This window comes from Prosopis cineraria, unplaced genomic scaffold (assembly GCF_029017545.1).
Source record: "Prosopis cineraria cultivar Desert tree isolate PC_DT_omini unplaced genomic scaffold, ASM2901754v1 PC205, whole genome shotgun sequence".
Taxonomy (NCBI): Eukaryota; Viridiplantae; Streptophyta; class Magnoliopsida; order Fabales; family Fabaceae; genus Prosopis; species Prosopis cineraria.
Window position 1 is genome coordinate 31,695 of NW_026555532.1, and position 22,380 is coordinate 54,074.

The following is a 22,380-nucleotide window of genomic DNA, read 5'->3' on the forward strand; positions in this document are numbered from 1 at the left end:
TAAATTATGTGGCTAAATATTTTTTTTATTTTATATTATTTTCCTTTTAGTATTAGGAAATTAGAATTTTAATTTTAGGAAATAGTTTTCTTTATGAGCCTATATATATTAGGCGTGCTCTTTCTTATAAATAAAAAATAAAATTTAAATAAAATTATTTATTTTAAAATTTATAAATCTGATGAGCTTCAGTGTTTTGTGATGGCATCCTACGTGAGAAATAGACATGATCAAGAATGCAATCAACTCCTATTATGTCTTCAAAGGTTAATGTTTATAGAGACAAGTACTTCAGAAGATCTTTTTTTTTTACCACTATCCTATTGTTTATTTCATCTTTTTCTTTGTTTTCTCATAAATTTGTCCCTTTCTTTTTTTTTTTGTGTTTTTGTTGTGTTTAAGGATTCTATTCCTAAATTAGCATGATTTCGCTCCCGCATCCCCTATCAATGGATATCTTCATGTTCAAGTTTCAACCTCTCTTTGAATGGTGTTTCTCCCTCTCTCTCCTTCCTTACTCTTTCTTTCTTACCCTTCCATCTTCATCTCCCCTCCCTCTATATCTTTATTAGTGGCACATATTTGTGAGTAGTTTCTATGAGTTAAAGTGTGTGCTTTAAGAAGCTTACCACCATGTTTAGTCCATGCACGACTTTGTGTCTCGGTTTAGTAACACTAATGCCCAATTCATCACTACCTGACTGCTTTGTCTTCTTTCACGATTGATTTTATGTGCTTAGTTCTCATATAGCTTCTTCAACCCTCTACTCTCTGTGTGTGTGTGTGTGTGTATGTGTGTGTTTCACGATTGATTTTGTGTGCTTAGTTCTCATATAGCTTCTTCAACCCTTTACTCTGTGTGTGTGTGTGTTTCACGATTGATTTTGTGTGCTTAGTTCTCATATAGCTTCTTCAACCCTCTACTCTCTCTCTCTCTCTCCCTCTCTCTCTGTGTGTGTGTGTGTGTGTGTGTGTGTGTGTGTGTGTGTGTGTTAAGTTTAAAAGCCTACCTTTGAAGGGTGAGAGAGAGAGTGTGGGTTTGTCATGTTAGTGACAGAGGTCGCTGATTACTAAGAGGGGAGGGGGAGAGATAAAGGAGGGAGAGAGAGAAATTGAAGGCAGTTGATCGACCGGTCGGTGATGTGATAAAGGAAAGGGAAGATTGGAGGTGGGTGCCAGTGAAAATGTCACCACGGTGATGATCATCCATGATAAAAGGGGTGCTGGGTTCTAGTTTCAAGTCTTGTCCTTCTTTACCTCTATATATGCTTCTTCATCAATAGGGCTGCTATCATGGGATGAGTTGTAAAGATAGGGATAAGAGAGAAGGGGGAGAGGTAGAAGGAGAAAGAGATAAGAAGAAGATGAAGAAGAAAGAAGACGGATTGGATCAAGTTGTAGAGAGAGGGAGAGGAGAGAGGGAGGGGAAATATTTAAAAAATGAAAGGTGAGACCCACTTTAAAATATTTTATAATAAAAATATTTAAAAATTAACATGTGGGCCCTATCAACAGAAAAATTAATAGTAAAGTGATAAAATAAAGAATTTTTGAGTTGAGAGATATAAATAACCCTTAGTTGAGTTTAGGATCATTTGTGATCTTTTATGTGTACTTCAGGAATATTTTTAACCTTTAACCCTTTAGTTTTTACTATTGGTGTATATATATATATATATATATTGTATTTCAATCCCTACACTTTTCTTTATTTACAATATTATTTCTTACATTTTTAGAAGAACGTTGACATGGCACAATCAATGTTAATAATGCCGACATGTCAATTAACATCGTTAATTTTGTACTTGTGTGTCAAATAAATACTAACATGAATTTTTAATGAGCAAAAATTAAAAAAAGGCCTACATCGGATGAAATAAAAATGCTAACTTGGGCTCTTTAAATTTTTGCTTATTAAAAAAATCCATGTTAACATCTTTATTTCATCTTATGTTAGCTTTTTTTTAATTTCTGCTTGTTAAAAAAATCCATATCAACTTCTTTATTTAATCTAATGTGGGGTTTTTTTAAATTTTTTGGTTATTAAAAAATTTATGTCAGCATTTTTATTTCATCTAATGTAGGTTTTTTTAAAAAAAAATTTGCTCATTAAAAATTAATGTCAACATTAGTTTGCATGTAAGCATAAAATTAATGGTGTTTATTGACATGTTAATATCATTAACACCATTTATGCCACATCAATATCCCTATGAAAATATAGAGATCAACATTGTAGATGGATAAAAGTATCTAAAATATTGAAAAAAGTGTAGGGATTTATGTCAAAATTTGAGCAATATGCTGAGACCAAAAATCATGTTTTTCTTTTTTTTTAATATAAATTGAAAATTTCATTAACAAAGCAAAAAATTACATCATAAAAGTTATCATAAACTGACTTCCTCATCTTCAGCCACTTTGACAAGAAGGGTAACTAAAGATGTAAAAGGTTTTTGTATAAGTTGTGAGAATATTTAGCTAGATGGCTAATTGATTTGTTCCTTTCTTTACATGCTACACTGATAATTGCCAATCCTTATGATATACTAATCCACCTCTCTCTTGATTAAAATCACAGCCTATAATAATCAGATAATCAACTTTGACATAATTAGAACATATTTCCACTTTTCTATGGCCCTTGGACTAGCATAAATTGAGACGTATTGTAATCACAATTATCTCAGCAACTATGAAGTAAAATTGACATAGGTTTGAAGTTAAATCGACAAATCCATTCATCATCACTATCACATATTCCATTAAGCAACACAAACCCATGAACCTCGAGCCTAACGAATCCTTCTTTAAAAGCACACACATGCTTAATGTTGACCTTGCTATATGTAGAAAGGACAATTGCTTTGCTAATGCTTTGTACACACATTTAAGCTCTAAAAAGGCTAGAAAGAGCAAATTATTATTCAATCGATTCATCCAATCCAGAAATCTCGTTACCTCTAAACACTCATTTATCCTTACAAACATACCCAACGAGAGTTAAGTATTGAATCTTTCTTATATAATTTTGGCTATCTTTATATTTTAGGTTTCATTTCACTCGATTCACACATTGGAGGGTGGAGAATGCATTAGATTAGGTTGTACCGTAGATTGCAAGTTATGTGTAGCATTTGTGCAGTTCCTTAACAACGAATCCTCATTTTGATCATATCCTAAGAGTGATTTTTAGTCATTTTTTAGAACTCTTCTTGCTTTTAGCTCCATCATGTCCGCTATTTCATCTCCATGTGAAAAATAGTCCTGGGAAGGATTTAATTTTTATTAGGCCATATCCAGAGAAGCTTTTAAGCAATATCAAAACTCTGACTTGTATCTTCAAAAAGAGCAAAATATATGTAAATTTAACATATAAAAACAATTATATATAAATAATTTCTAATAAAATTTATTCTCTCCTCTCTTTTTACAAAGTGAATGTGCACGAGACAAAAAGTCAATAATATAAGGGTCAAATTAACTCCCCAACTTTGCTTTGGCTTTAACTCTTTAGTTTGGAAGTTATCTCAAATGGCGTCGTTGGCGTGCCTACTTTTATATTTAGTTTTGGTCTTGATCAGTAGTGGAACTAAGATCTTAGGACAAGGGGGCGGAGTTAGGACTTTAGTATAAGAAAAACCTTTCTGTCTCTTCTAAATATACTATTTCTCTTTCTTTATCTTTGTTTCTTAAATCAATTTTTAGTTGCAAACTTGCAAGTGCAGCAAATTGGTAAAAGGCATTCAATGAATTTATTCTTGAGTTTTCAATCTTCATTCTTTGTTCTCTTTTTCTTAACTAGTCCTTAACTAGTATTCTCAGGATGAGAATGACACAGGTCTAATTTAGTCAAATTATTTTTTCTTTTATTTTTTTAAAGGATTAATAAATAACATTAAATTTATGTATGGTAAAATCATGGGCTAATATTCACTAGGCTTTAATTTTAAAAAATAAATTTTAAATATGGGCTAAATGTAAGATTGAAATCGGTATAAAGTTTAAAATATTAACATAAAGGGGTATAAATTATGAAAGAGAGAGGGAGCAAACTATAAAATGTAAAAATACATACCCCACATATGTTATTTTCCCCAAGTGAGGGGGGCATATGCCCCCTTCAACAGCACATGACTCCACCACTAGTTTTGATTGACTATTAAGTTTGAAAAGCTTAGTCTGTCGCCATCCAATAGATCTCTATTCTTACTTCTATTTTATCTCTAGATATAATAATTTAAACCAAGCCCAATGGGTCAGCCTGAATAAGTTTGAAAAATTTTCAGACTGAGTTTGAAAGTTTAACATATTTTATTTACTTTGAATTTATTCAAGCTGCCCAAATAAACATAAAAAAAAAATCTAGGCCAAGCCTGAACTCAAATGGGCTAAGCCAACATTTCTTTTTTATTATTAATAAAAGAATAAACTAGTCCACTGGTTGAAAAAAATATTGTATTTGAAAAATATTGACCAAATTTTTAAAAATTTAGAGTAGGACCTATTTATATTGATATACAAGGAATTTATTATTGATATGAAATTATATATAATTAATAAATATAATAAATTGACCATAATAATAAAATAATATAAAAATTAAAATATTAATTTTTAAAAATAAAATTTGAAATTAGATAAAAATAAAATAAAATAATATTTAATAATTTGAGCATTTGGGCTAACTCGAATAAGCTTAAGGGATTAGGGTCAAGCTTAGTTATATTAGCTTTTTCTATGTGGTATAATACTTTATGTCCAATGTGTAACAAAAATTATTCCCTTGATTAATTAAACTAATGAAAGGTAAATATATAAATTTAAGTATAAATAGTTTGAGGATAGTTACAGATAGCTATTGAGTTTGGCTTTAGCCTTTGGATTAGATTCGAAAGTGAATTGAGTCATTTGAGCTCAAATTGTAGAAAAAGATTGGATTTTGGCCTAGTGCATTATGTTGCAATATAATTCTCAAAATTAATTTTTAACATAGGAAAACACCATAAAATAGAGGAAGGGTGATAGAGAGAGTAGTTGCTTTACTAGAGCATCAACTTTTAGGCATTTTAAAGGTGATTAAAGTATGATTTCTTCCTTATCTCTTTTTCTTCTCTCTACACATTTTGGAAATGAGATTTGAGGTTGGAAGATGATGATTTTTGAACCTAGAGCTATGGGTCTGAACCCATTAGTCTAAATAAGACAAATAATTGTTATAATTGTTTAAACCTAGTTTTGATGAGTCTGAGCATCTTTGAGCTTAGGCTCGTTAGCATGGACAAAATTATGCCGTAAAATGTCATAAATGATTATGCTTGAGGTAGGTGACTGCCATTGAAGTTGACTAAGGTTTGTGCTAGTGTTAGTTGGAGTTAATGGGAGCTAATATGGTGATTCAACTCAGGAGTTGAGAGTTTTGGGTGATTAAAGTATTTAAATTTGAGAGTTAGAAGTGAGTAATTTATGACATTGATGATTTTGAGTTATTAAATGATATATTGGTGAGCATTTAAGTTGTCGAGAGCTAAATTAAGTTAATTGAAATTAATGAACTCATTGGATGCAAAGTTGATCTTGTAATTAAGAAATTTGGTTATTAAAGTATAAATTAGATGTTGAAGTGATGATTTTTATTATTATCAGTGGTGGGTATTAATGTTAATTGTAGACTAACCTTATAAAGTATCGATAAGCTTGATTTTAGCTCGAAAAGCAAGTTATGATTAACAGATAACCTTTAACCTCTCAAAAGTTCAAGATAATTGGGAAAAATTTAGCTTGCGAATTTGCTTGACTAATTAATCATTTGTAAAAAGACTTATTTAAAAACCTTGATATATTATAAAACTATATTTGATGCAAGTTGTGACAATATAAATAAGTTTGTATGATGTGATAAAATCGATGTGAATGATATTTGTGAGAAATATTTTTTATATATGATTATTGTTATGAGTAGATATTAAAGTGTATAAGGATGCATATGAAAAAAAAATTGTGAATTGTTGAGTATGATTATGTTCGTGATGATAAACATAATATGATAATATTGATGTCAATAAAAGTTTCATGCTATTAGTGAGTATGAATTTGCTTGCTAAGTGTTAAACATTTGTGCATGGTATGATTATATGAGATGGGATTTTGCCTATAAGGAGAGTAGTAAATGTTGTAAATTCATGTGGTATTGGCGGTTTACTGTTAGAAAAAAAAGTTAGTCAGACTGCTAATCATTAGAATTAGGAGGTAGTCATTGTCCCATTGTTATATAAGGACTGTCACAGTTATTTTTTGAGGGACTCAAACGTAACTAATTAGAGGTACGACACTCCATAATTGTTAGTATTAGAAAAAATCATGTCATACATGTGAGTATAGTAGTTTTGGCTAGGAAACCCCTCATTAGTGAAAGGCTTGAGAAGTTTGAGATCATGGGCATAGCCCACTAAATAGCCATTAGTTTTATATCAGAGGTATTAAAAGAGTATAAGGTTAGCATTGATCATACATATCATATCCCAATCATATGGTTGTTATTATTGTGGCCTATCATAATTTGACAGAGGCATATGGTTGTTAATATTATGACCCCATATGTGTTTTGATGCATATCATTATATGGCCACATAGTTGTTATTTTTATGGTCTTGCATGTTTCATAAAGGGCATATGGTTGTTAATGTTATGACCTTTGCATGCTAAATAATTTAATGTTACATGATTGCTAGTTTTATGAGTGAATGAATTACTTGATTTAATGTGTGAATGCACTTTATTTGATTACGCCACTTACATTACTATGATTAATTAACATATATTTATATAAGCTAGATTAACCTTAGTTATTGAGTGGTTATACTCATCACTCAGTTAACATTTTATAGGTGTTAGCTTTGATCAAAACAAGGAAAAGGCATATGAGGTTTTGGAATCAAATTTCTTATTGTAATTCTTCAATTACTTTTGATTAATGTGTAATTGTCATAATATTGTCAACTAAAATGTTAATATTTTGTTATACTTGCACAATTGAATATTTAGTATTGAAATGTGTATTTTGAGCCCTAGTACATGTGGTATTTTTTTAGTTGAGATATTTGAGTAAAGTCAAAATATTTGTGTGAGTAAGGAGTGATAATATTTGTGAATGATGGTTATTTAGATGTAGAATTATATGATTTGACTTTTCTTTATGTTTTTGTGATCAAGGAGTTGAGCAGTAAAAATATGATATGTGTGTTGTTTGATTGTTGTGATATATTTCATGAGTTCGTTTTAGTCTATTGAGTATGGTCTAATGGTTGGTGTAGACTTTTGGCATTTGAATTGAGTTTTGGACACCCTAGTTATGTTTTGAAAGCATAAATGAGTGAGTTTGTATTTTAGTATCCAACTTTTGATTGAAAAATAATTTAAATGTGAAACTAGTGTCATTAGCTAGAGCTCGGAGAAATCTTTCTGTTAACATTTAGATCACTTCATTTAGATGTCGGACGAAGAATTGAGGTACATCGAAAGTTTGTTGTCATGGGTTTCACAATTTATGCCGTAACACAAAATTTTATGTTGCAGTAAAATTGTACTAAGATCAAGTTTTACTACTTTAGTCTTAATTTGATATTATTTTATCTTGTACAATGTCTATATTTTCGTATGCATGTTTTGCTTTGATTTTGTTTTTTTAGATAAATGTGTATTTTTACCCCTGAAGTATTTCCTGAGGAGTACCCAGCATCCTAAGTTTTCATTGGAGCAATTTTGCTCTTAAAGTTATTAAAACGGAACATTGTTGTCCTTTCCTTCAAATTTTCTAACCGTTAACGTTTGAGATCAGTGTTAGAATTTTGATGGAAAGGGCAAAAATGTTTTGTTTTAATAACTTTAAGTATAAAATTGCTCTAATAAAAATGTTAAAGCGTTGGGTGCTCCTTGAAAAAAATACTTTAAGGATAAAATTGCACCTAAACCCTTATTTTTTAAAATAATTTTATAGCATTTTAAGTTTTAAAAACTTAAGATCTCATTTATGTAAATTTTACAGACTCGATAATTCATCTAAGTTAGTCACATGATTAGCTTGATTTTAAAGTAAATTATAAATTAACAAAGATGATCTTACACAATATGAATAAGTCTGACCAAAAGTAAACTCAATTTAAATAAGTTAGCCTTTCTTAAATTACTCACTCTATCGCGCCCTTTCTTTTCTCCGCTTGCCCCTACCCTCTTTTTTTTTTTTTTTTTTGGGTTTTGGGTTTATGATGTTATTTACTCATTTATCCTATTTCAACTTTTTGATATTCCTTATCCTCCGCCATGAATTCCTCGCACTACAAAGCTTGTCTTCTACACAATGCCTGTCTTTGTTTCCAAACCAAACTTAAAATCCGTTAAATTCATCTTCATCTTTTTTTTTTTTTAACCAACAAATTCATCTTCATCTTTATATTTATATTTTTTATTTCCGATATTTAATATTAAAATATTAACTAACTATCATATCATTTTATTAAAATATATATAGAATATGCATACTTTTTCTTGTTTAGAAATTTCAAAACTTCATTGCGATTTGAAACTTAAGTTTATCATATTTCAATAGAAAAAAAAGCGCGCACACACAAATAAAGCACCTGTGCACCCCTGCAAAGAACGACATCAAGTTATCTTAATTATTCTAAAATGAACTTTAAATATTGGTCTGCCCCTCTCAGGTCCATAGAATGTAAATTATATTACTCACTAAAAGTTGGATGGAGTTCAATGAAACAACTAAAAAATCTTAGAAAATTCTGTTTGTTTTTTATTTTTAAATATTATTTTCTTATTTTTAAAAATAAAAAAATTAAAAATTTGTTTGGATATATGTTTTTCATTTTGTTGTTCTAAAACTGTTTTCAATTTTTTTTTGTTTTTTTTAAATAGAAACAACTTTAAGTTGTTTTAGTTTTATTTTTCTTATTTTTAAAATACACTACATGTAATTATTAAAAATTATAGTTACCTTAATCAATTTTTATTATTAGTCACTACAATTAATTATATATAATCATCACTATCAGTCTATTTTTTAATTTTAAATTTTTTTAATTGATATAATTAAATGAATTTTTATTTTATTTTGTTTAAAAATTTTAAAAACTGTATTATAAAGCAGTTTTTTTTTAAAAAAACAAACAGACTCTAAATTTTCCCTGATTCTTGGCGCGAATATATACACATGCTTTTTTTTTTTTTGCCAACAACTCGTGCATATGCATACTATGGTCTAACTTATTATGGTCTTGCATGCTAGTCATATACTATGACCTTGGAAAAAATGAATGGCAAATATATTTTGAACAACCGTCCCTCATGTTTTGTTATCATTCATATTTCATACCAAGTAGCAAACACAGATATATCAATTCCTATATATTTATTATTCAACTAAAACGGATGCATATTCAAAAGATTCCCTTATTTTTCCGCATTAAAATGTCCTGACATTCAAAAAGTTTATATCATACAAGACATTTTAAATATATATCTTTAACTTTAAAATGTTAACCAAAAAAAAAAAATCAAGACGACCCAAACATGGGTTGGATGCATTACCATTGGAAGACTGTAATGTCGTTTACCATGCTTTAATTAATACGAATTATAGTCAAAGGGATTATGATAACGAGCAGAATATAGAAATCCCACTTCGTGTCTTTTTGTTCATGTGCCGGGTGCTGACCACTGTTTTTTTCCCTCGGGTTATTAATGATTGCTTTCTTAAACTTCCATATTCTTATCTTCAAAATGCCGAAGAATTGATTAATCGTTTTAAAATAACTCTGTTGTGTTGTCCATTGCCTGGAGGAGGAAGAAGATATGAGAAAATTCGAAGGAATATAAAAACGCGTTCACTGTAGCATTCAAATACCAATCCGAACTGAACGACCTGCTTTGAACGCAAAACAAACGCCAATCGTTCATTGACAGAGAAGGAAGACGCAGAGATTCAAGCTGTTGAAATGAAGGTTGTGTAGATATAGAGTGGAGCCTTTTGACTTCACTGGGCACACCCGGCGTAAGACGTCTAGGATAATGTTCTTTTAATTTATGAATACGCGTTGAACTTTCAGCTATCCCCAAGGGAGCCAAGCCACTCATTCTTTCTTCTCAAGCTAATCCATCTTTACCATTACTCGTAATTTACACGTCCACGAGGTATTTCGCTTTCCACTATTTGATTATCTAGGCGATTCTTAGCTTTTAGTGCTATAACAATCTTCTTTTTCCTGGTTGGGAAATTTTCGCTTTTGAAAGTTGACAATTCTTGGTGTATAGTTGTTGGAGGGTTCTTGAATTGCGTATTAATTCAAGCCAAGTCATTCTTTCTTTGAATTGGATCGGTTAGAAATTTGCAGAGTTGAGGGAAGCTTGAATTATTTGATTCATGGTCGCAACTTTCGGTAGAGGGTAATGAGCTTATGCGGAGAAGTTCCCAATTCTCTCCTCTGAGAATAGTATTATTTGGTGGCTATTTATGAATCTTGAAGAAGGAGTTCGTGTAGGTGAGAATTTTTTGCTGGCGATCTTCACTTCTGAAGGATAATATATTTGAAATTTAGCTCGCTGCAGTAATATGGGTTGCATATGCTCCAAGACTTCAGCTGTGGAAGACAGCCGAGAAGGTTTGACAACGAAATTGTCATCGTTGAGCAAAAGGTCATCGGAGCTGAATGTTTCACGACTTAATTCATCAAAAAGGGATGAGGGAGTTTGGACCAAAAATGTGCTAGATGGTAGAGATGTAAAAGCTTCGTTGGTTAGTAAGAAACCCAACGGTTTGGTGAAGTTTTATAATGATCAAATTAGGGAGGAGAAAATTGAGAAACCCGAACTTACCGTTCTTAATCATCCTGGTCTTGGTAAAGTACCAAACGCTACAGAAGGAGAACAAGTTGCGGCAGGATGGCCAGCGTGGCTATCTTCTGTTGCTGGTGAAGCGATCAAGGGATGGATACCTCGGAGAGCTAATACTTTTGAGAGGTTATATAAAGTAAGTTACTTCCTTTGCTCTGTCTATGTTTGTATCGCAGTTAGACCGCAATGTAATTAATGCTACCTTGTGAATGCACTTGATCACCAAAAATCATGTCAAATAAACTCTTTTTCTGGCATCATCATATTGTGTGGCAAAAGTTGTACTTGGAATCAGTTTCTTCAAATTGATAGGCATTTGTTTTTTAGGAAATTTATATACCTTAAAGTTTATGAATTAGATTGTTCAGATTTGATCACTGGAGCGAAGTAGAAAACATTGATATCCTAAGATTTGTATGTACAGAGGATAATCAATTTTATTAAGTGTGAATGATTTTGCCTAGCATCGCTTGGCTGTTCTACATATCCGGCATTTGTTAGTATTCCTGCATTCAGTGTTGGTGGTTGCCAACTTTTCATCTCCTCCTTCTCTGAGAATGAAGAAGGTCTGAAGAAACATTATAGTTGTGTAATGGTTTGGTGTTTAAAAGGTTTTATTTTCATTTTTTCCCTTGATAAAAGGGAATTCCAGTTGCAGAAGCTACTGTTTTTTTTTTGCCCCCCTTCTCTTTTTCAGTGTTGGTATGTGATTATGCTCCATTTAACTTTCTCCAATGAGTCATGAGATGGCATCTTACCCTGCAGATTGGCCAAGGAACATACAGTTCTGTTTATAAGGCACGTGATGTGACTTACCAAAAGACAGTTGCTTTGAAGAAAGTACGCTTTGATAATCTTGATCCTGAGAGTGTCAAGTTTATGGCAAGGGAAATTTTTGTTCTGCGTTTGCTTGACCATCCTAATGTAATAAAGTTAGAGGGCTTGATAACATCCCAGACATCTCGTAGCTTGTACCTCATTTTTGAGTACATGGAACATGATCTTACAGGACTTGTTTCACATCCTGGCATTAAGTTTTCAGAGCCACAGGTAGTATTCTCAGTCTTCTGTTTTACTTGGAATAAGATTTTTCTCACGTTTATGTCAAATATGGCAATGGGGAAGGCCTGTCTTTATTTGAATTTTTGGTAAAACAACTATGTTTGCTTTCTACTTTGATGTAAGTAGTGCTTTTTCTTTATGTCAGATTAAGTGCTACATGCAGCAGCTTCTCAGTGGATTGGATCATTGTCATAGTCGTGGTGTCCTCCACCGAGACATAAAGGGCTCAAATCTTCTCATTGACAATAATGGCATCTTAAAGATTGCAGATTTTGGTTTGGCAAGCTTTTTTGACCCCCATCACAGTGTTCCATTGACCAGCCGAGTGGTAACTCTTTGGTATAGGCCTCCAGAACTTATACTCGGGGCATCTCATTATGGTGTTGCAGTGGATTTGTGGAGTACTGGTTGTATACTGGGGGAACTATATTCTGGCAGGCCCATATTGCCCGGAAAGACAGAGGTATAGTGTCTGGCAATCTAGTTCATTTATTTAGTCTCCGCAGTTCATCACATACCAGTCAATGATCTTTTGTTCCCTGCTATGTGAATATTTCACAGGATGTCCATTGATATCCACAACACACATTGAAAGAAAATGGTTGAATCATGTTGGCATAATGTGAATATTGGAATTATAAACGAAAAGTTAACTTTCGGAGTGTACATCTATAATGAGATATATATATATAATATTCATTTAAGTTCAATAAAATACAACGTCACAATCCTTGTCATGTCTTCTTTGGTACCATGGCCAAAGCCAACGGTCATGTTTCTATTGAGTCATAAGTGGATTCCACTGGCTAACAAACAATTCCAAACTCATATGTACCAGTTTTGATTGTTGAGTCCTATTTTCCCCATGCTCATTGTATAGTGATGAAGGGATGTATGATGTGCTGGAAAATTAATTTTAGTTTCATGCAGGTTGAGCAATTACATAGGATTTTTAAGCTTTGTGGTTCACCATCTGAAGATTACTGGCTTAAATTGCGGTCACCACATTCAACAGTATTCAAGCCTCCACACCATTATAGACGTTGTGTTGCTGAAACATTCCAGGAATATCCACCTCCTTCTGTGAGGCTATTAGAGACTCTACTTTCCATAGATCCTGCACATCGAGGAACTGCAGCTACTGCTTTACAAAGCGAGGTATGCATGTTTATGTTAGCAGCAGGTGCAGTGATTTCTCCAATGTGATATGTACTCATCTTAACGTGGGCACCTGTTTGATGAAGCTTTTCTTTTCCACCTTTTTCTGTCATGTCACCAAACTCAAATATAGTGTATATAAAGAACCAAAGGACTTAATTGCATTATTTCTTAATATTGAAAGACTTCATTGACTCATTCAAAATTAGAGGGCCCTGACAAGAAGAAAAAAGGTCCAAAATGAAACTTTTGCAATATTAGAGGAACCAAAAGTGTATTAAAGTCTAGATATTAAGATTTTTAACCTTGTTTTCTCTTAATGTTCTCCTTTCTATGCATCTGTAAATATATATTGACATACATTGATTTTACTCTAAGAATAACGCCTTCTAGTATCCCGCCATCTTGTTCTTTTCATTATTATTGTTTTTCCTTCATTTCCTGCATCAAAACTTGTTCTATTATTAGTTGTGTGAAAGATGGTGCTTCATTCGTCCACTCTTTTGTCTACGTTAAAACCATACTGCTATGCTATGAAGTAAAAAGTGGCGGATTATAGTTCTCCCGCTTTTTTGTCATGCCATACAAGATGTTTTTCAACATCTGTTTACTTCATAACCTTTTGAGGGACATGATTCTCCACGTTGAATATTTTTCCTCTTTACATACAGTTCTTTACCATGGAACCCCTTGCTTGTGATCCTTCAAGTTTACCAAAATATCCTCCCAGCAAAGAGATTGATGCTAAGTTGCGAGATGAAGCAACCAGAAGGTACCTTCTATAGATTCATTCTTATTAATCTGAGGAAAAGAAGAATGAGATTTATATGTTACTGTCATGACACTGGCTTCAGATTTAGAATGCTAGCTGTCATTTGAAATATAAATTGTGGCTAAATTTGAGGAATTGTAATGAAAGTTTGATTTCTTGTCCATTATTGATTTAAATGTTGCCATCTTTGACTTGTACAAGAGAGAAAAATCATTATTGGCCCCCCTTGTATGCTTAACAGACACGATATAAAAATTTCTGGAAGTGGTAGTTGAAGTTTTGTGGTTGTCAAATCCTTAGCGTCTTGAACAATTCAACTGTGGTAAAGGCTAGCCTTTCCTGTTTAGCTAAGAATCTCATTAACAAGTATAATTTTTTATTTTTTTTTCTCATCCTTCCAGGCAAAGAGCTGTTGGTGTGAGGGAGCTGAAAGTCGGCATGGGAGTTAGACCAGAAAAGGGACATCGAGCGCTTGCAGCAAATAACAATGCTGACCCACGCATGTCAATGCAGGTAACCTGAGAAAGATTCGAATTTTAATTTCTGATTCTCTTTTATATTTTTCCTAGTTAAAATAAAGCTGGATGACCTTTCTTTGATGAACGCTGCTTATTAGTGCTACACTAATAGCGTACATGGATTGAGTGTGATAATAATTGGGAAAAAGGAATAAACCTGTGCGCTTTGGAGTTCAAACTGTATAGATCTAACTTGAAGGTCATTTAAGTAGTTTGATTTGATGTTAGATCATTGTGAAAGTCCGAATCATAAACAAATTGATCTGACTTATGAATACAATTTACTATAGTTTCAACACATGGATTTTTAGGCCTTTGTTTACCAGTTCTTAGTTTGAGCAAGTCCTGCCCCTGCTGACCATCCATCTTGCAGGGTGTGTTTTAGAACACCGAAACCATCAATTGCTGTGAGAAGAGAGGCCATGAAAGATAAACATAATTTACCCAAACAAACAAGTTTCTTTCCATGTTTACCCAGAAAACTATGTTCGTTGTTTGACCTTTCCATTTTTGGTTTTTGTGGCGGCCCTCCTATGTCTGTCTGTTTTGGTCTTAGTTTCTGTTCTTATTTTGTGCAGCAAGGACGTCATTCTAGCTCAAGGAGTCGAAGCGAATTGTTCAATCCTTCCAGAGAATCTGCTTCTGGGTTGTTGGTTTTTCCACACAAGCAGTCAGACAATGTCAAGGAAATGGAAAATAATTTCTCTGGGTACAGGATCTCTTCACATTCAGGTCCATTGGTTCAGGGTCCTGCCTGGATAAAGGTTGGGAAGGACGTGGATGAGGGCCATCTTGGGTCAAACGGAGTCAATCTTTCAAAACTATCAGGTTTAGTTGCATCTAGGACTTCAATGTCTGAAGATCAGGAAGAAAAATCACATTTATCACAGCCCGGAAAAAGAGTTGAGACACGAAAACCTGTGGAGTCAACTAGTGGATCGGAGTTAAGAAGAAGACAGGCCCAGAAACACCAGTCTCAGCGAATTGATCTCTGTCACGGAGAACATGGAAGGACCCCCACTAAAGAATTAACTCCGGTTAGTTTCTCATTACCGGTTTCCTAATTGTCTATATTTTTGGCTGCAAAGGCTTCTGTTGGGCGTCTGTGATGCCCGAAAGGCGGTCTCTTATTTAATATCCTTCTTTCATTTTGTCTCAAATTTCTGCGGAAGTCCTTATTTTTCCTGGAGTCCTGATGAATATGCATATCGGTCCCTATTTCAGGAAGGGTATGGCGGGGGAAACAAGATCTATCTCTCGGGTCCATTGATGGTATCATCAAACAACATGGATCAGATGCTTAAAGAGCATGATCGAAAGATCCAGGAATTTTCAAGACGAGCTAGAGTTGACAAGTCAAGAGGCGAAAAAGTTCATTCAAAGTAAAAGTAGATGCCAATTAGTCAAATACACACTTTAATTCTAGTAATAAAGCTGGGTAAGTAATTCATGACTACACTGTTCATCTTCCATCCTCATCGAGAGGAAGAGGGGGAAGAGAGCCCCGTTGTAATGTATATAATGTATATTAAGCCTTCCGTATCAAAGAAATTGTTTCTTCCTTCCACCCTACAACTTCTCTCGCATAGATCTACCCTTATAACAAAGCTAATTGCGAGGATAATTAAATAGCATGCTTCGCGGAGGCATTACTTCGGGTAATCTTGCATGTGGTTGAGTGTAATGCTTGATGTGCCTTCTGTCTTCAATGTAAATACTAAATGTAAGCGCGTGGCTCAAGCACATTGGCCAAAAACAAGACCCTTACACCTGCGCCTCAAACCCTAAAAATCATTTGTCAAAAACATAATCGAAATCCATGAGGTTTAGTAATCTTTTGCCTCAAGTAGCGAGTGGGACTGAACCTTATGCCATTAACCCATAAAGCCGTCAGGCTCCTATTGACAGTCTAAGCATTCATATTTTTAATACACTTCCTCTTGATTGTATAAATTTTTTATATGCTCATGTGAGATAACATATCACCTAACACAGTTTTTTCATGGCCTTCTATTTTATTTTTTTTTTTAAAAAGTCATAAAGCCATTAGCTCCTATTTCTCGTGGTGGCTTATTTGTCCCTTGTGAATTGTGATCATGCAAGCAAGCTGACCGAGAACTCCCCAATCTTAGCATTCATATCCTTGTCTAATAGAACACCGCAGATACAGAATTTCATGGCTATATTCTTTAAGACTTAAGTCCTCTCTTTCCAACTCAAGATATTTATCTCTTCGTCACATTTGAAGTTTCGTCCAAATGTCCGTTCTCCATGTAATCACAAACAAGCATCAAGTGTCCTTTTTCTCTATTGCACTGACCTAATCGAACGAGGTTTCTGTGTTTTATCCTTCCTGCGCTGGAGACTTCGACTGATCAAATCTTCTCCTTCACGATACGCAGCATCATGTGAAGCTAATGAGGTAAATGAGTTTATATCAATGGGAAAATTGTTATTCATATCATTCAATTTATCATTATTAACTGCATCGAACTCGATTCCAATAACACCGTTGTTTGTTACCTCGATGAATTTCAAAAAGCCCAAAATACTCTGATGGATTTGTGCTGTTAGCGCTCTTGACAGCGAAAACAAGGAAGAAAGGCCATTATTGGTAAGAGCATATTTAACTAGGGAAATTGAGAAAATGTAGGAGGTGGCGAACCGAAGGTGGAACGATTAGGCTGTTCTGTAGGTAATTGAGAATATCGGACCGTTTAATTATTTCAGCATTTAATGTCTATAATATTTATTTATCTCATCCAAGATTGAGGCGTAATTCATTTGTGCTTGAGCGTTTACTTACCCGATTCTTTAACAACTTTGAACTGCAAATGAAGTTTGTTTGCCCTGTCCCTTGAGTTCTCATTATTTAGGATTAAGATTGAGATGAAATTCATGATTTCATAGCCATCGGAGTCAGAACCCTTCCCATGTGGTAAAAAGAAATCTCATGTCTCTAACTTTAAACCATGTCAAAGAATATCTGCATGCAAGTTTGCGCATTTTCCAGATACTCCTGCGATATACCTTGAAGCAATTCACCAAAAACCAATCACCGCTTTGAACAACTTCTTTCATTGTCAACCCCACTCTGTTTCAACAATTATAGTGCCAGTTAATGTTATTAAGTTCTGCTCCTCCCACATTCAAAACCACAAGGCTTGAGTGTCACACAGGTTCTGCTATTAACATTAAATTTGTGATAATTTTCTGTTTGAATCGAGAATTCAAAAGTATTTACACACATTGAGGAGGGGAAATCAATACAGAATGAAGTTTCATTGGCTTTGATCCTATTAAGATGCCTCGACCATGAGTCTATGACATATTTGGATGATTTTGAAGTGATTTTGAGTATTACCTTCAGGATAGTAACATGGTGAAGGAAAATTCAGGCCCAGAAAAACATGGTGAACTAAAAAAGTTTTCACCTTCCTTCTGAGACGTAGGATGTTTCTGATGGTGGGAGGGAATGATAAGAACAGCTTATAGTGGTTGAGGTATAATATTTGGAATGCATAATTTCCTCAAAGGTCGGATAGCTTTTTTCAGTAGAATTTGAAGGAAGCCTGGACCACATTGCTGCTGAGTTTATTTTTTCAAGCAACTTCCCATCAAAACACTCTTCATCACACTCGGCGCCGCTTATTTTCTCCAACGCTTTCACCACCTCTCTCATTGTTGGTCTCACTTCAGGTTCAAAACTTGCACAAATCAAACCCAGATGAAGCATTCTCTCAACTTCCCCAATGGTGAACCCACCTTGAGCCTTTAAACGTTCATCAAGAGCAGTACACAAGTTTCCACTCTCCATTAGGCTCTGAACCCAGTCAATCAAAGCTGGCTTATCTGCCACAAAAGGTCTTCGCCCGCAAAGAACTTCTAAAACCAGAATGCCAAAGCCGTACACATCGCTTGCTTTTGATGGTCGCCCAATTCTAACTAGTTCTGGTGCCATGTACCCCAGAGTTCCTATCACTCTTGTTGTGTCAGCCAATTGTTCCTGGCAATGCAATCTGGCTAGCCCAAAATCCCCCAATCTAGCATTCATATCTTTATCAAGTAGCACGTTGCCTGCTTTGATGTCTCTGTGTAAGACCTCAACTTCCCAACCCTCATGTAGGTATAAAATCCCACAAGCTACGTTTTGTAAAACCCTTCTACGTTGTTCCCAGCTCAGCAGAATGCTGTCCTCACACTCAAAAACCCTCTTGTCCAAGCTCCCATTCTCCATATAATCATAAACCAGAACCAAGTTCCCTCTTTTTCTTTTACACAACCTCTGAAACCCACTAGATTCCTGTGTTTCATCCTGCCTAGGCTTGAAATCTCAGCCAGAAATTCTCTCATCCCGTACTGGGTGTCATGACGGATTCTCTTCACTGCCACTCCTACTCCTTGCAGAACTCCTTTATATACCGTCCCACTTGTTCCACTCCCAATCACATTTTCTTCAGAGAACCCATTCGTTGCATCATGAATATCTTGGTAGCTAATCCTATGTGGCCAATACTCCAATTCCCAATCTTCAATGTTCTTCTCTTCATCCTCTTTCCCTTTCTTTCTGGTTTTAGATAAACTCAGGAACACAAACGAGCAACAGCAGATTACAAGCAGGGAGCCCATAGTGACTGCTGCAATGAAACCTTTTGATCTAACCATCAGTTCCTTTGGATGCACATACGAGGGCAAATTCCTTGTAACCAAAGCATCGCCAATTGAAAAGTTGGAATTACTAAAACTCCAAGCCAAGATTCTACATATGTCTACCATTCGTCCTGTTGCTCCAGAGAACCCAGCATACATTTCATTTAACAGAACATCAGAAAGGTTAATGCGCTTACTAATCAAGGGCTTTTGAGGCTTTCGTTTTCCTGCTGGGGCCATGGTAACATTAAGCCGAAAATCCAGAAACTCAATCCATACTTGATAGTTCTCCCCACTATCCATTTTCAATTCCTGCAATTGATCTCCATCCCAGAACTCAGCAGGTTGAGAATACGAGGAAATAAGTGAATTCAAATCAACACCCACGTGATTATCATTTATATCATTGAATTCTTCGTTTCTAAAATCATCGAATTCAACACCAAAAATATGGTTGGAAGAATCACCGTCGTTGGTGCGATTGAAAATACCCAGATAGTTTCCTGATGTTGCCCTAGTGATGCCCGTTAGAGGTGAGAGCACAAAAGCGAAGCCATGACCAGTGGGGAAGCCCTTACAGGGAGCAATGGAGAAGATGAAGGAGGTTGCAAAGGGAAGAAGAGCGGAAGAGTTCGGAGATTTCATGGGTATTCTGTAAGGGTAAAAGGCGCGTCCTATGGAGAAGAAGGTCTGGTTGGTAAGAGTAAGGATGGAGTTTTGGATGGTGGCATTAACGGAGAGGACTATGTTGGTGGAATTGAAGTCTCTGTTGTACACAAATTCAGTGGATGAGACTGAACTTCGAAGAGTCATGGTGAGGAAGAGAGGAGGAGGAAGAAGAAGCTCCGAGAAGCCATTAGCGGAGGATTAGAAAGGAAGAGCGAGTTTCTGGGGCTTGGTTTTTGCAGCTCAGTAGAAAGGAATGCATGATAATGGGAGCTAAACTTCCTGGAAAGAAGAGCATAAGTAGCCGGCGGCTAACCAAAAAAGTTGAAGTAAACAACATTTTTTCCACCTGAAAAGTTAACAATGTTCAATCTCCATAATTGAATCTGTTAACTGGCTTTTTTAAGGTCCAAGAACACTTGCCACATACTACCACTTCATTCTAATTTCTAAATAGTAATTGAATTGAGCTTAATGGCATGTCATGTATAGTTTTATTAGAAATAATAATTAGATTTTCGCGAAATATAATAATCCAATGGTAGAATAAATTATGCAAGAGAATTTAACGTGGTCTGTTTTATAAATTGTGTAGAGTAGCGATCCACCCCTTGGATAGAAAATACTTAGATGCTAAAGCACAATATCTACAAAAAGTAGGCACGCAGCATTGACCACGTGGTAAGGCTGGCATATAGTAGGAGCCATGTTGAAATTATTGTCATGTAATGTATAAAATAAAAGTATGCACGCAATGAATGATTTTACATCCACATATTTTTACGAATACAGTCAAATGACTAATTATGTGATATATTTGATATTATAGTGATAAAGCATAAAGCATTACGATAATGGCCCGTAATTTTTTGAGCACCACCATTGTTCTTTTTTGTTTTGTTTTTTTGGCGATATCCATCTTTCTAAAATAGAGCAGAAAATATGAATCATATTATATAAGTTAGTTCAAATAATCATTCATAAGGGTTTGATTGAGTTGAAAAAAAAATAAATAAAAATAAGTTTTTTCTCAGTCAACCTGGATAGCCAATGAACCATATGAACTAACTATAATGGATTAGGGCTTGTATGTTTAACCCACATTTTTTTTCAAGAAAATAAAAAAATAAATGAAAAAATAAGAATTATGGTATATTCATAACTTTTGATAAATTGATGGGCATGGCCTCATTAGCTCAATTTATATATTTTATGCAACTTAAAAAAAATAATGGAGTGATATTAGATAGGAATTCATCATCATTTTTATTTAGGTTTATTATTTTAAAATTTACTAAAAAATAAAATAAAATAAATTAGTTAATTAATTCACTTAACTCATCAACCTTTAAAAGTTGGGTTAAATTGTGATTTTTTTAAGTTATATAAAATTAAATCAACCTAACTAAGCTTGTATTTTTCCTAATCTAAATGATTTAGATTAACTCATATTCTTACCTCTATTCTAAACTCTAAATCAAGTGGGCGGTAAATAGATAAATTTTTTAAAAATGAGGATGCTATTAATCTGGGTATGACATGAACCGATGGACGCCAGCGTCCTTGACTATATCTAATAATCTGAGTGATGGTGTAAAGCGCCAAAGTGAGAATTGTTTTGCATGAATGAATGGCAATGACGGAGTCCACGTGTCGAGAGGAGAAAATTTTGTCGGCTATGAAAGTGTTCGAGGCGAGCGAGTGTTCGGGTTGAACCCGTGAAGTGGAAAGGAGTGACCAATCAAAAATCAACATAATTAGCTGTTTTTTCTCTTGAAGCGTACTCCTCCGATCCTGTTATGTTCAAAAAAAATTATTTAATTTTATTCATAAATTATAATATAATTTTTTAAAAATATTTTAAAATTAATCTTCATAAAAAAATCATAATATCATTTTTTAAATTTATTATATAAAAATATATTTAAAATTTTACACATTTTTATTTGTTATATTTTTTTATATCAATATTAATGGAATTAATAAAAATGATTTAGAAAAAAAATAAAAGGAGGAAAAGAAAACGAGAAATTTCAAGCCGGAGTCCGATTCGGGCACGGAACCTCTCCTGGTTCTTGCCTCCTGTTTTGTATCTCGGTATAGATCCTGGCCGTTTATTTTATTGAATCTGATCCAATGGCCAATGTTTTCTGCTGGTTGTCGCTGACCAGCGGTGATGAGTGAGACCTAGAAACTTCAAATTAGGTCCCGATGCGTCATGCCACTTTCATTTTTTTGAGTGCCCTTGCTCTGAGTCCCCCCCTTTTTTTTGGCCTTTTTGGCTGCTAACGGTTGGGATTTTTTTTTTTTTTGAGACAGGCATGAATCAACATCAGCACCCATCATATATTATATTTCAAAAATATATTAACATATTAAGTAAATGCAAATTTTATATGATTATATTTGAAATAAAAGCCAAATATTACAGATAAAAATTGATCCAATTTACAAGGATTTGATCTAAAATTTATAAGATCATAAGTTTAAATTTTACTACTAATTTGGAGACTTAGCTGGTAGACATTACGTAAATATTTCTATAAGCTATTTAAATTTGAAAGCATGTCTTAAACTTACTTAATTTTTAAAACTCAACTCACATAATTTTTTTTTTATAAAACAAAACCCGAATACTATTAAACTTGA

General features: G+C 33.9%; 1 protein-coding gene, 1 long non-coding RNA gene and 1 pseudogene across 4 annotated transcripts; 2 read left to right on the plus strand and 1 right to left on the minus strand.

Annotated features, from left to right (window-relative positions):
• The first annotated feature begins 9,782 nt into the window (after window positions 1-9,782).
• On the plus strand, window positions 9,783-15,982 carry LOC129295866 (probable serine/threonine-protein kinase At1g54610). 3 transcript variants are annotated; one of them, XM_054934453.1, is made up of 9 exons: window positions 9,783-10,206; window positions 10,327-11,041; window positions 11,671-11,955; window positions 12,113-12,430; window positions 12,898-13,125; window positions 13,797-13,897; window positions 14,299-14,410; window positions 14,994-15,452; window positions 15,640-15,982. In XM_054934453.1, exons 2-9 carry the CDS (start codon window positions 10,625-10,627, stop codon window positions 15,799-15,801), a joined length of 2,082 nt encoding a protein of 693 aa, XP_054790428.1. In that variant the 5' UTR covers window positions 9,783-10,206; window positions 10,327-10,624; the 3' UTR covers window positions 15,802-15,982. The 3 variants fall into 3 exon arrangements, with proteins under 3 accessions (XP_054790428.1, XP_054790429.1, XP_054790430.1); XM_054934454.1 differs by having other exon boundaries at window positions 10,397-11,041; XM_054934455.1 differs by having other exon boundaries at window positions 10,407-11,041.
• A 537-nt stretch (window positions 15,983-16,519) lies between these two features.
• LOC129295861 (uncharacterized) lies at window positions 16,520-17,269 on the plus strand. The gene is made up of 2 exons (XR_008589655.1): window positions 16,520-16,837; window positions 16,958-17,269. It is a non-coding gene; the product is annotated as an uncharacterized LOC129295861 (long non-coding RNA).
• A 310-nt stretch (window positions 17,270-17,579) lies between these two features.
• Window positions 17,580-20,289, minus strand: LOC129295860 (probable L-type lectin-domain containing receptor kinase VII.2; annotated as a pseudogene).
• Between the last annotated feature and the right edge of the window lie 2,091 nt (window positions 20,290-22,380).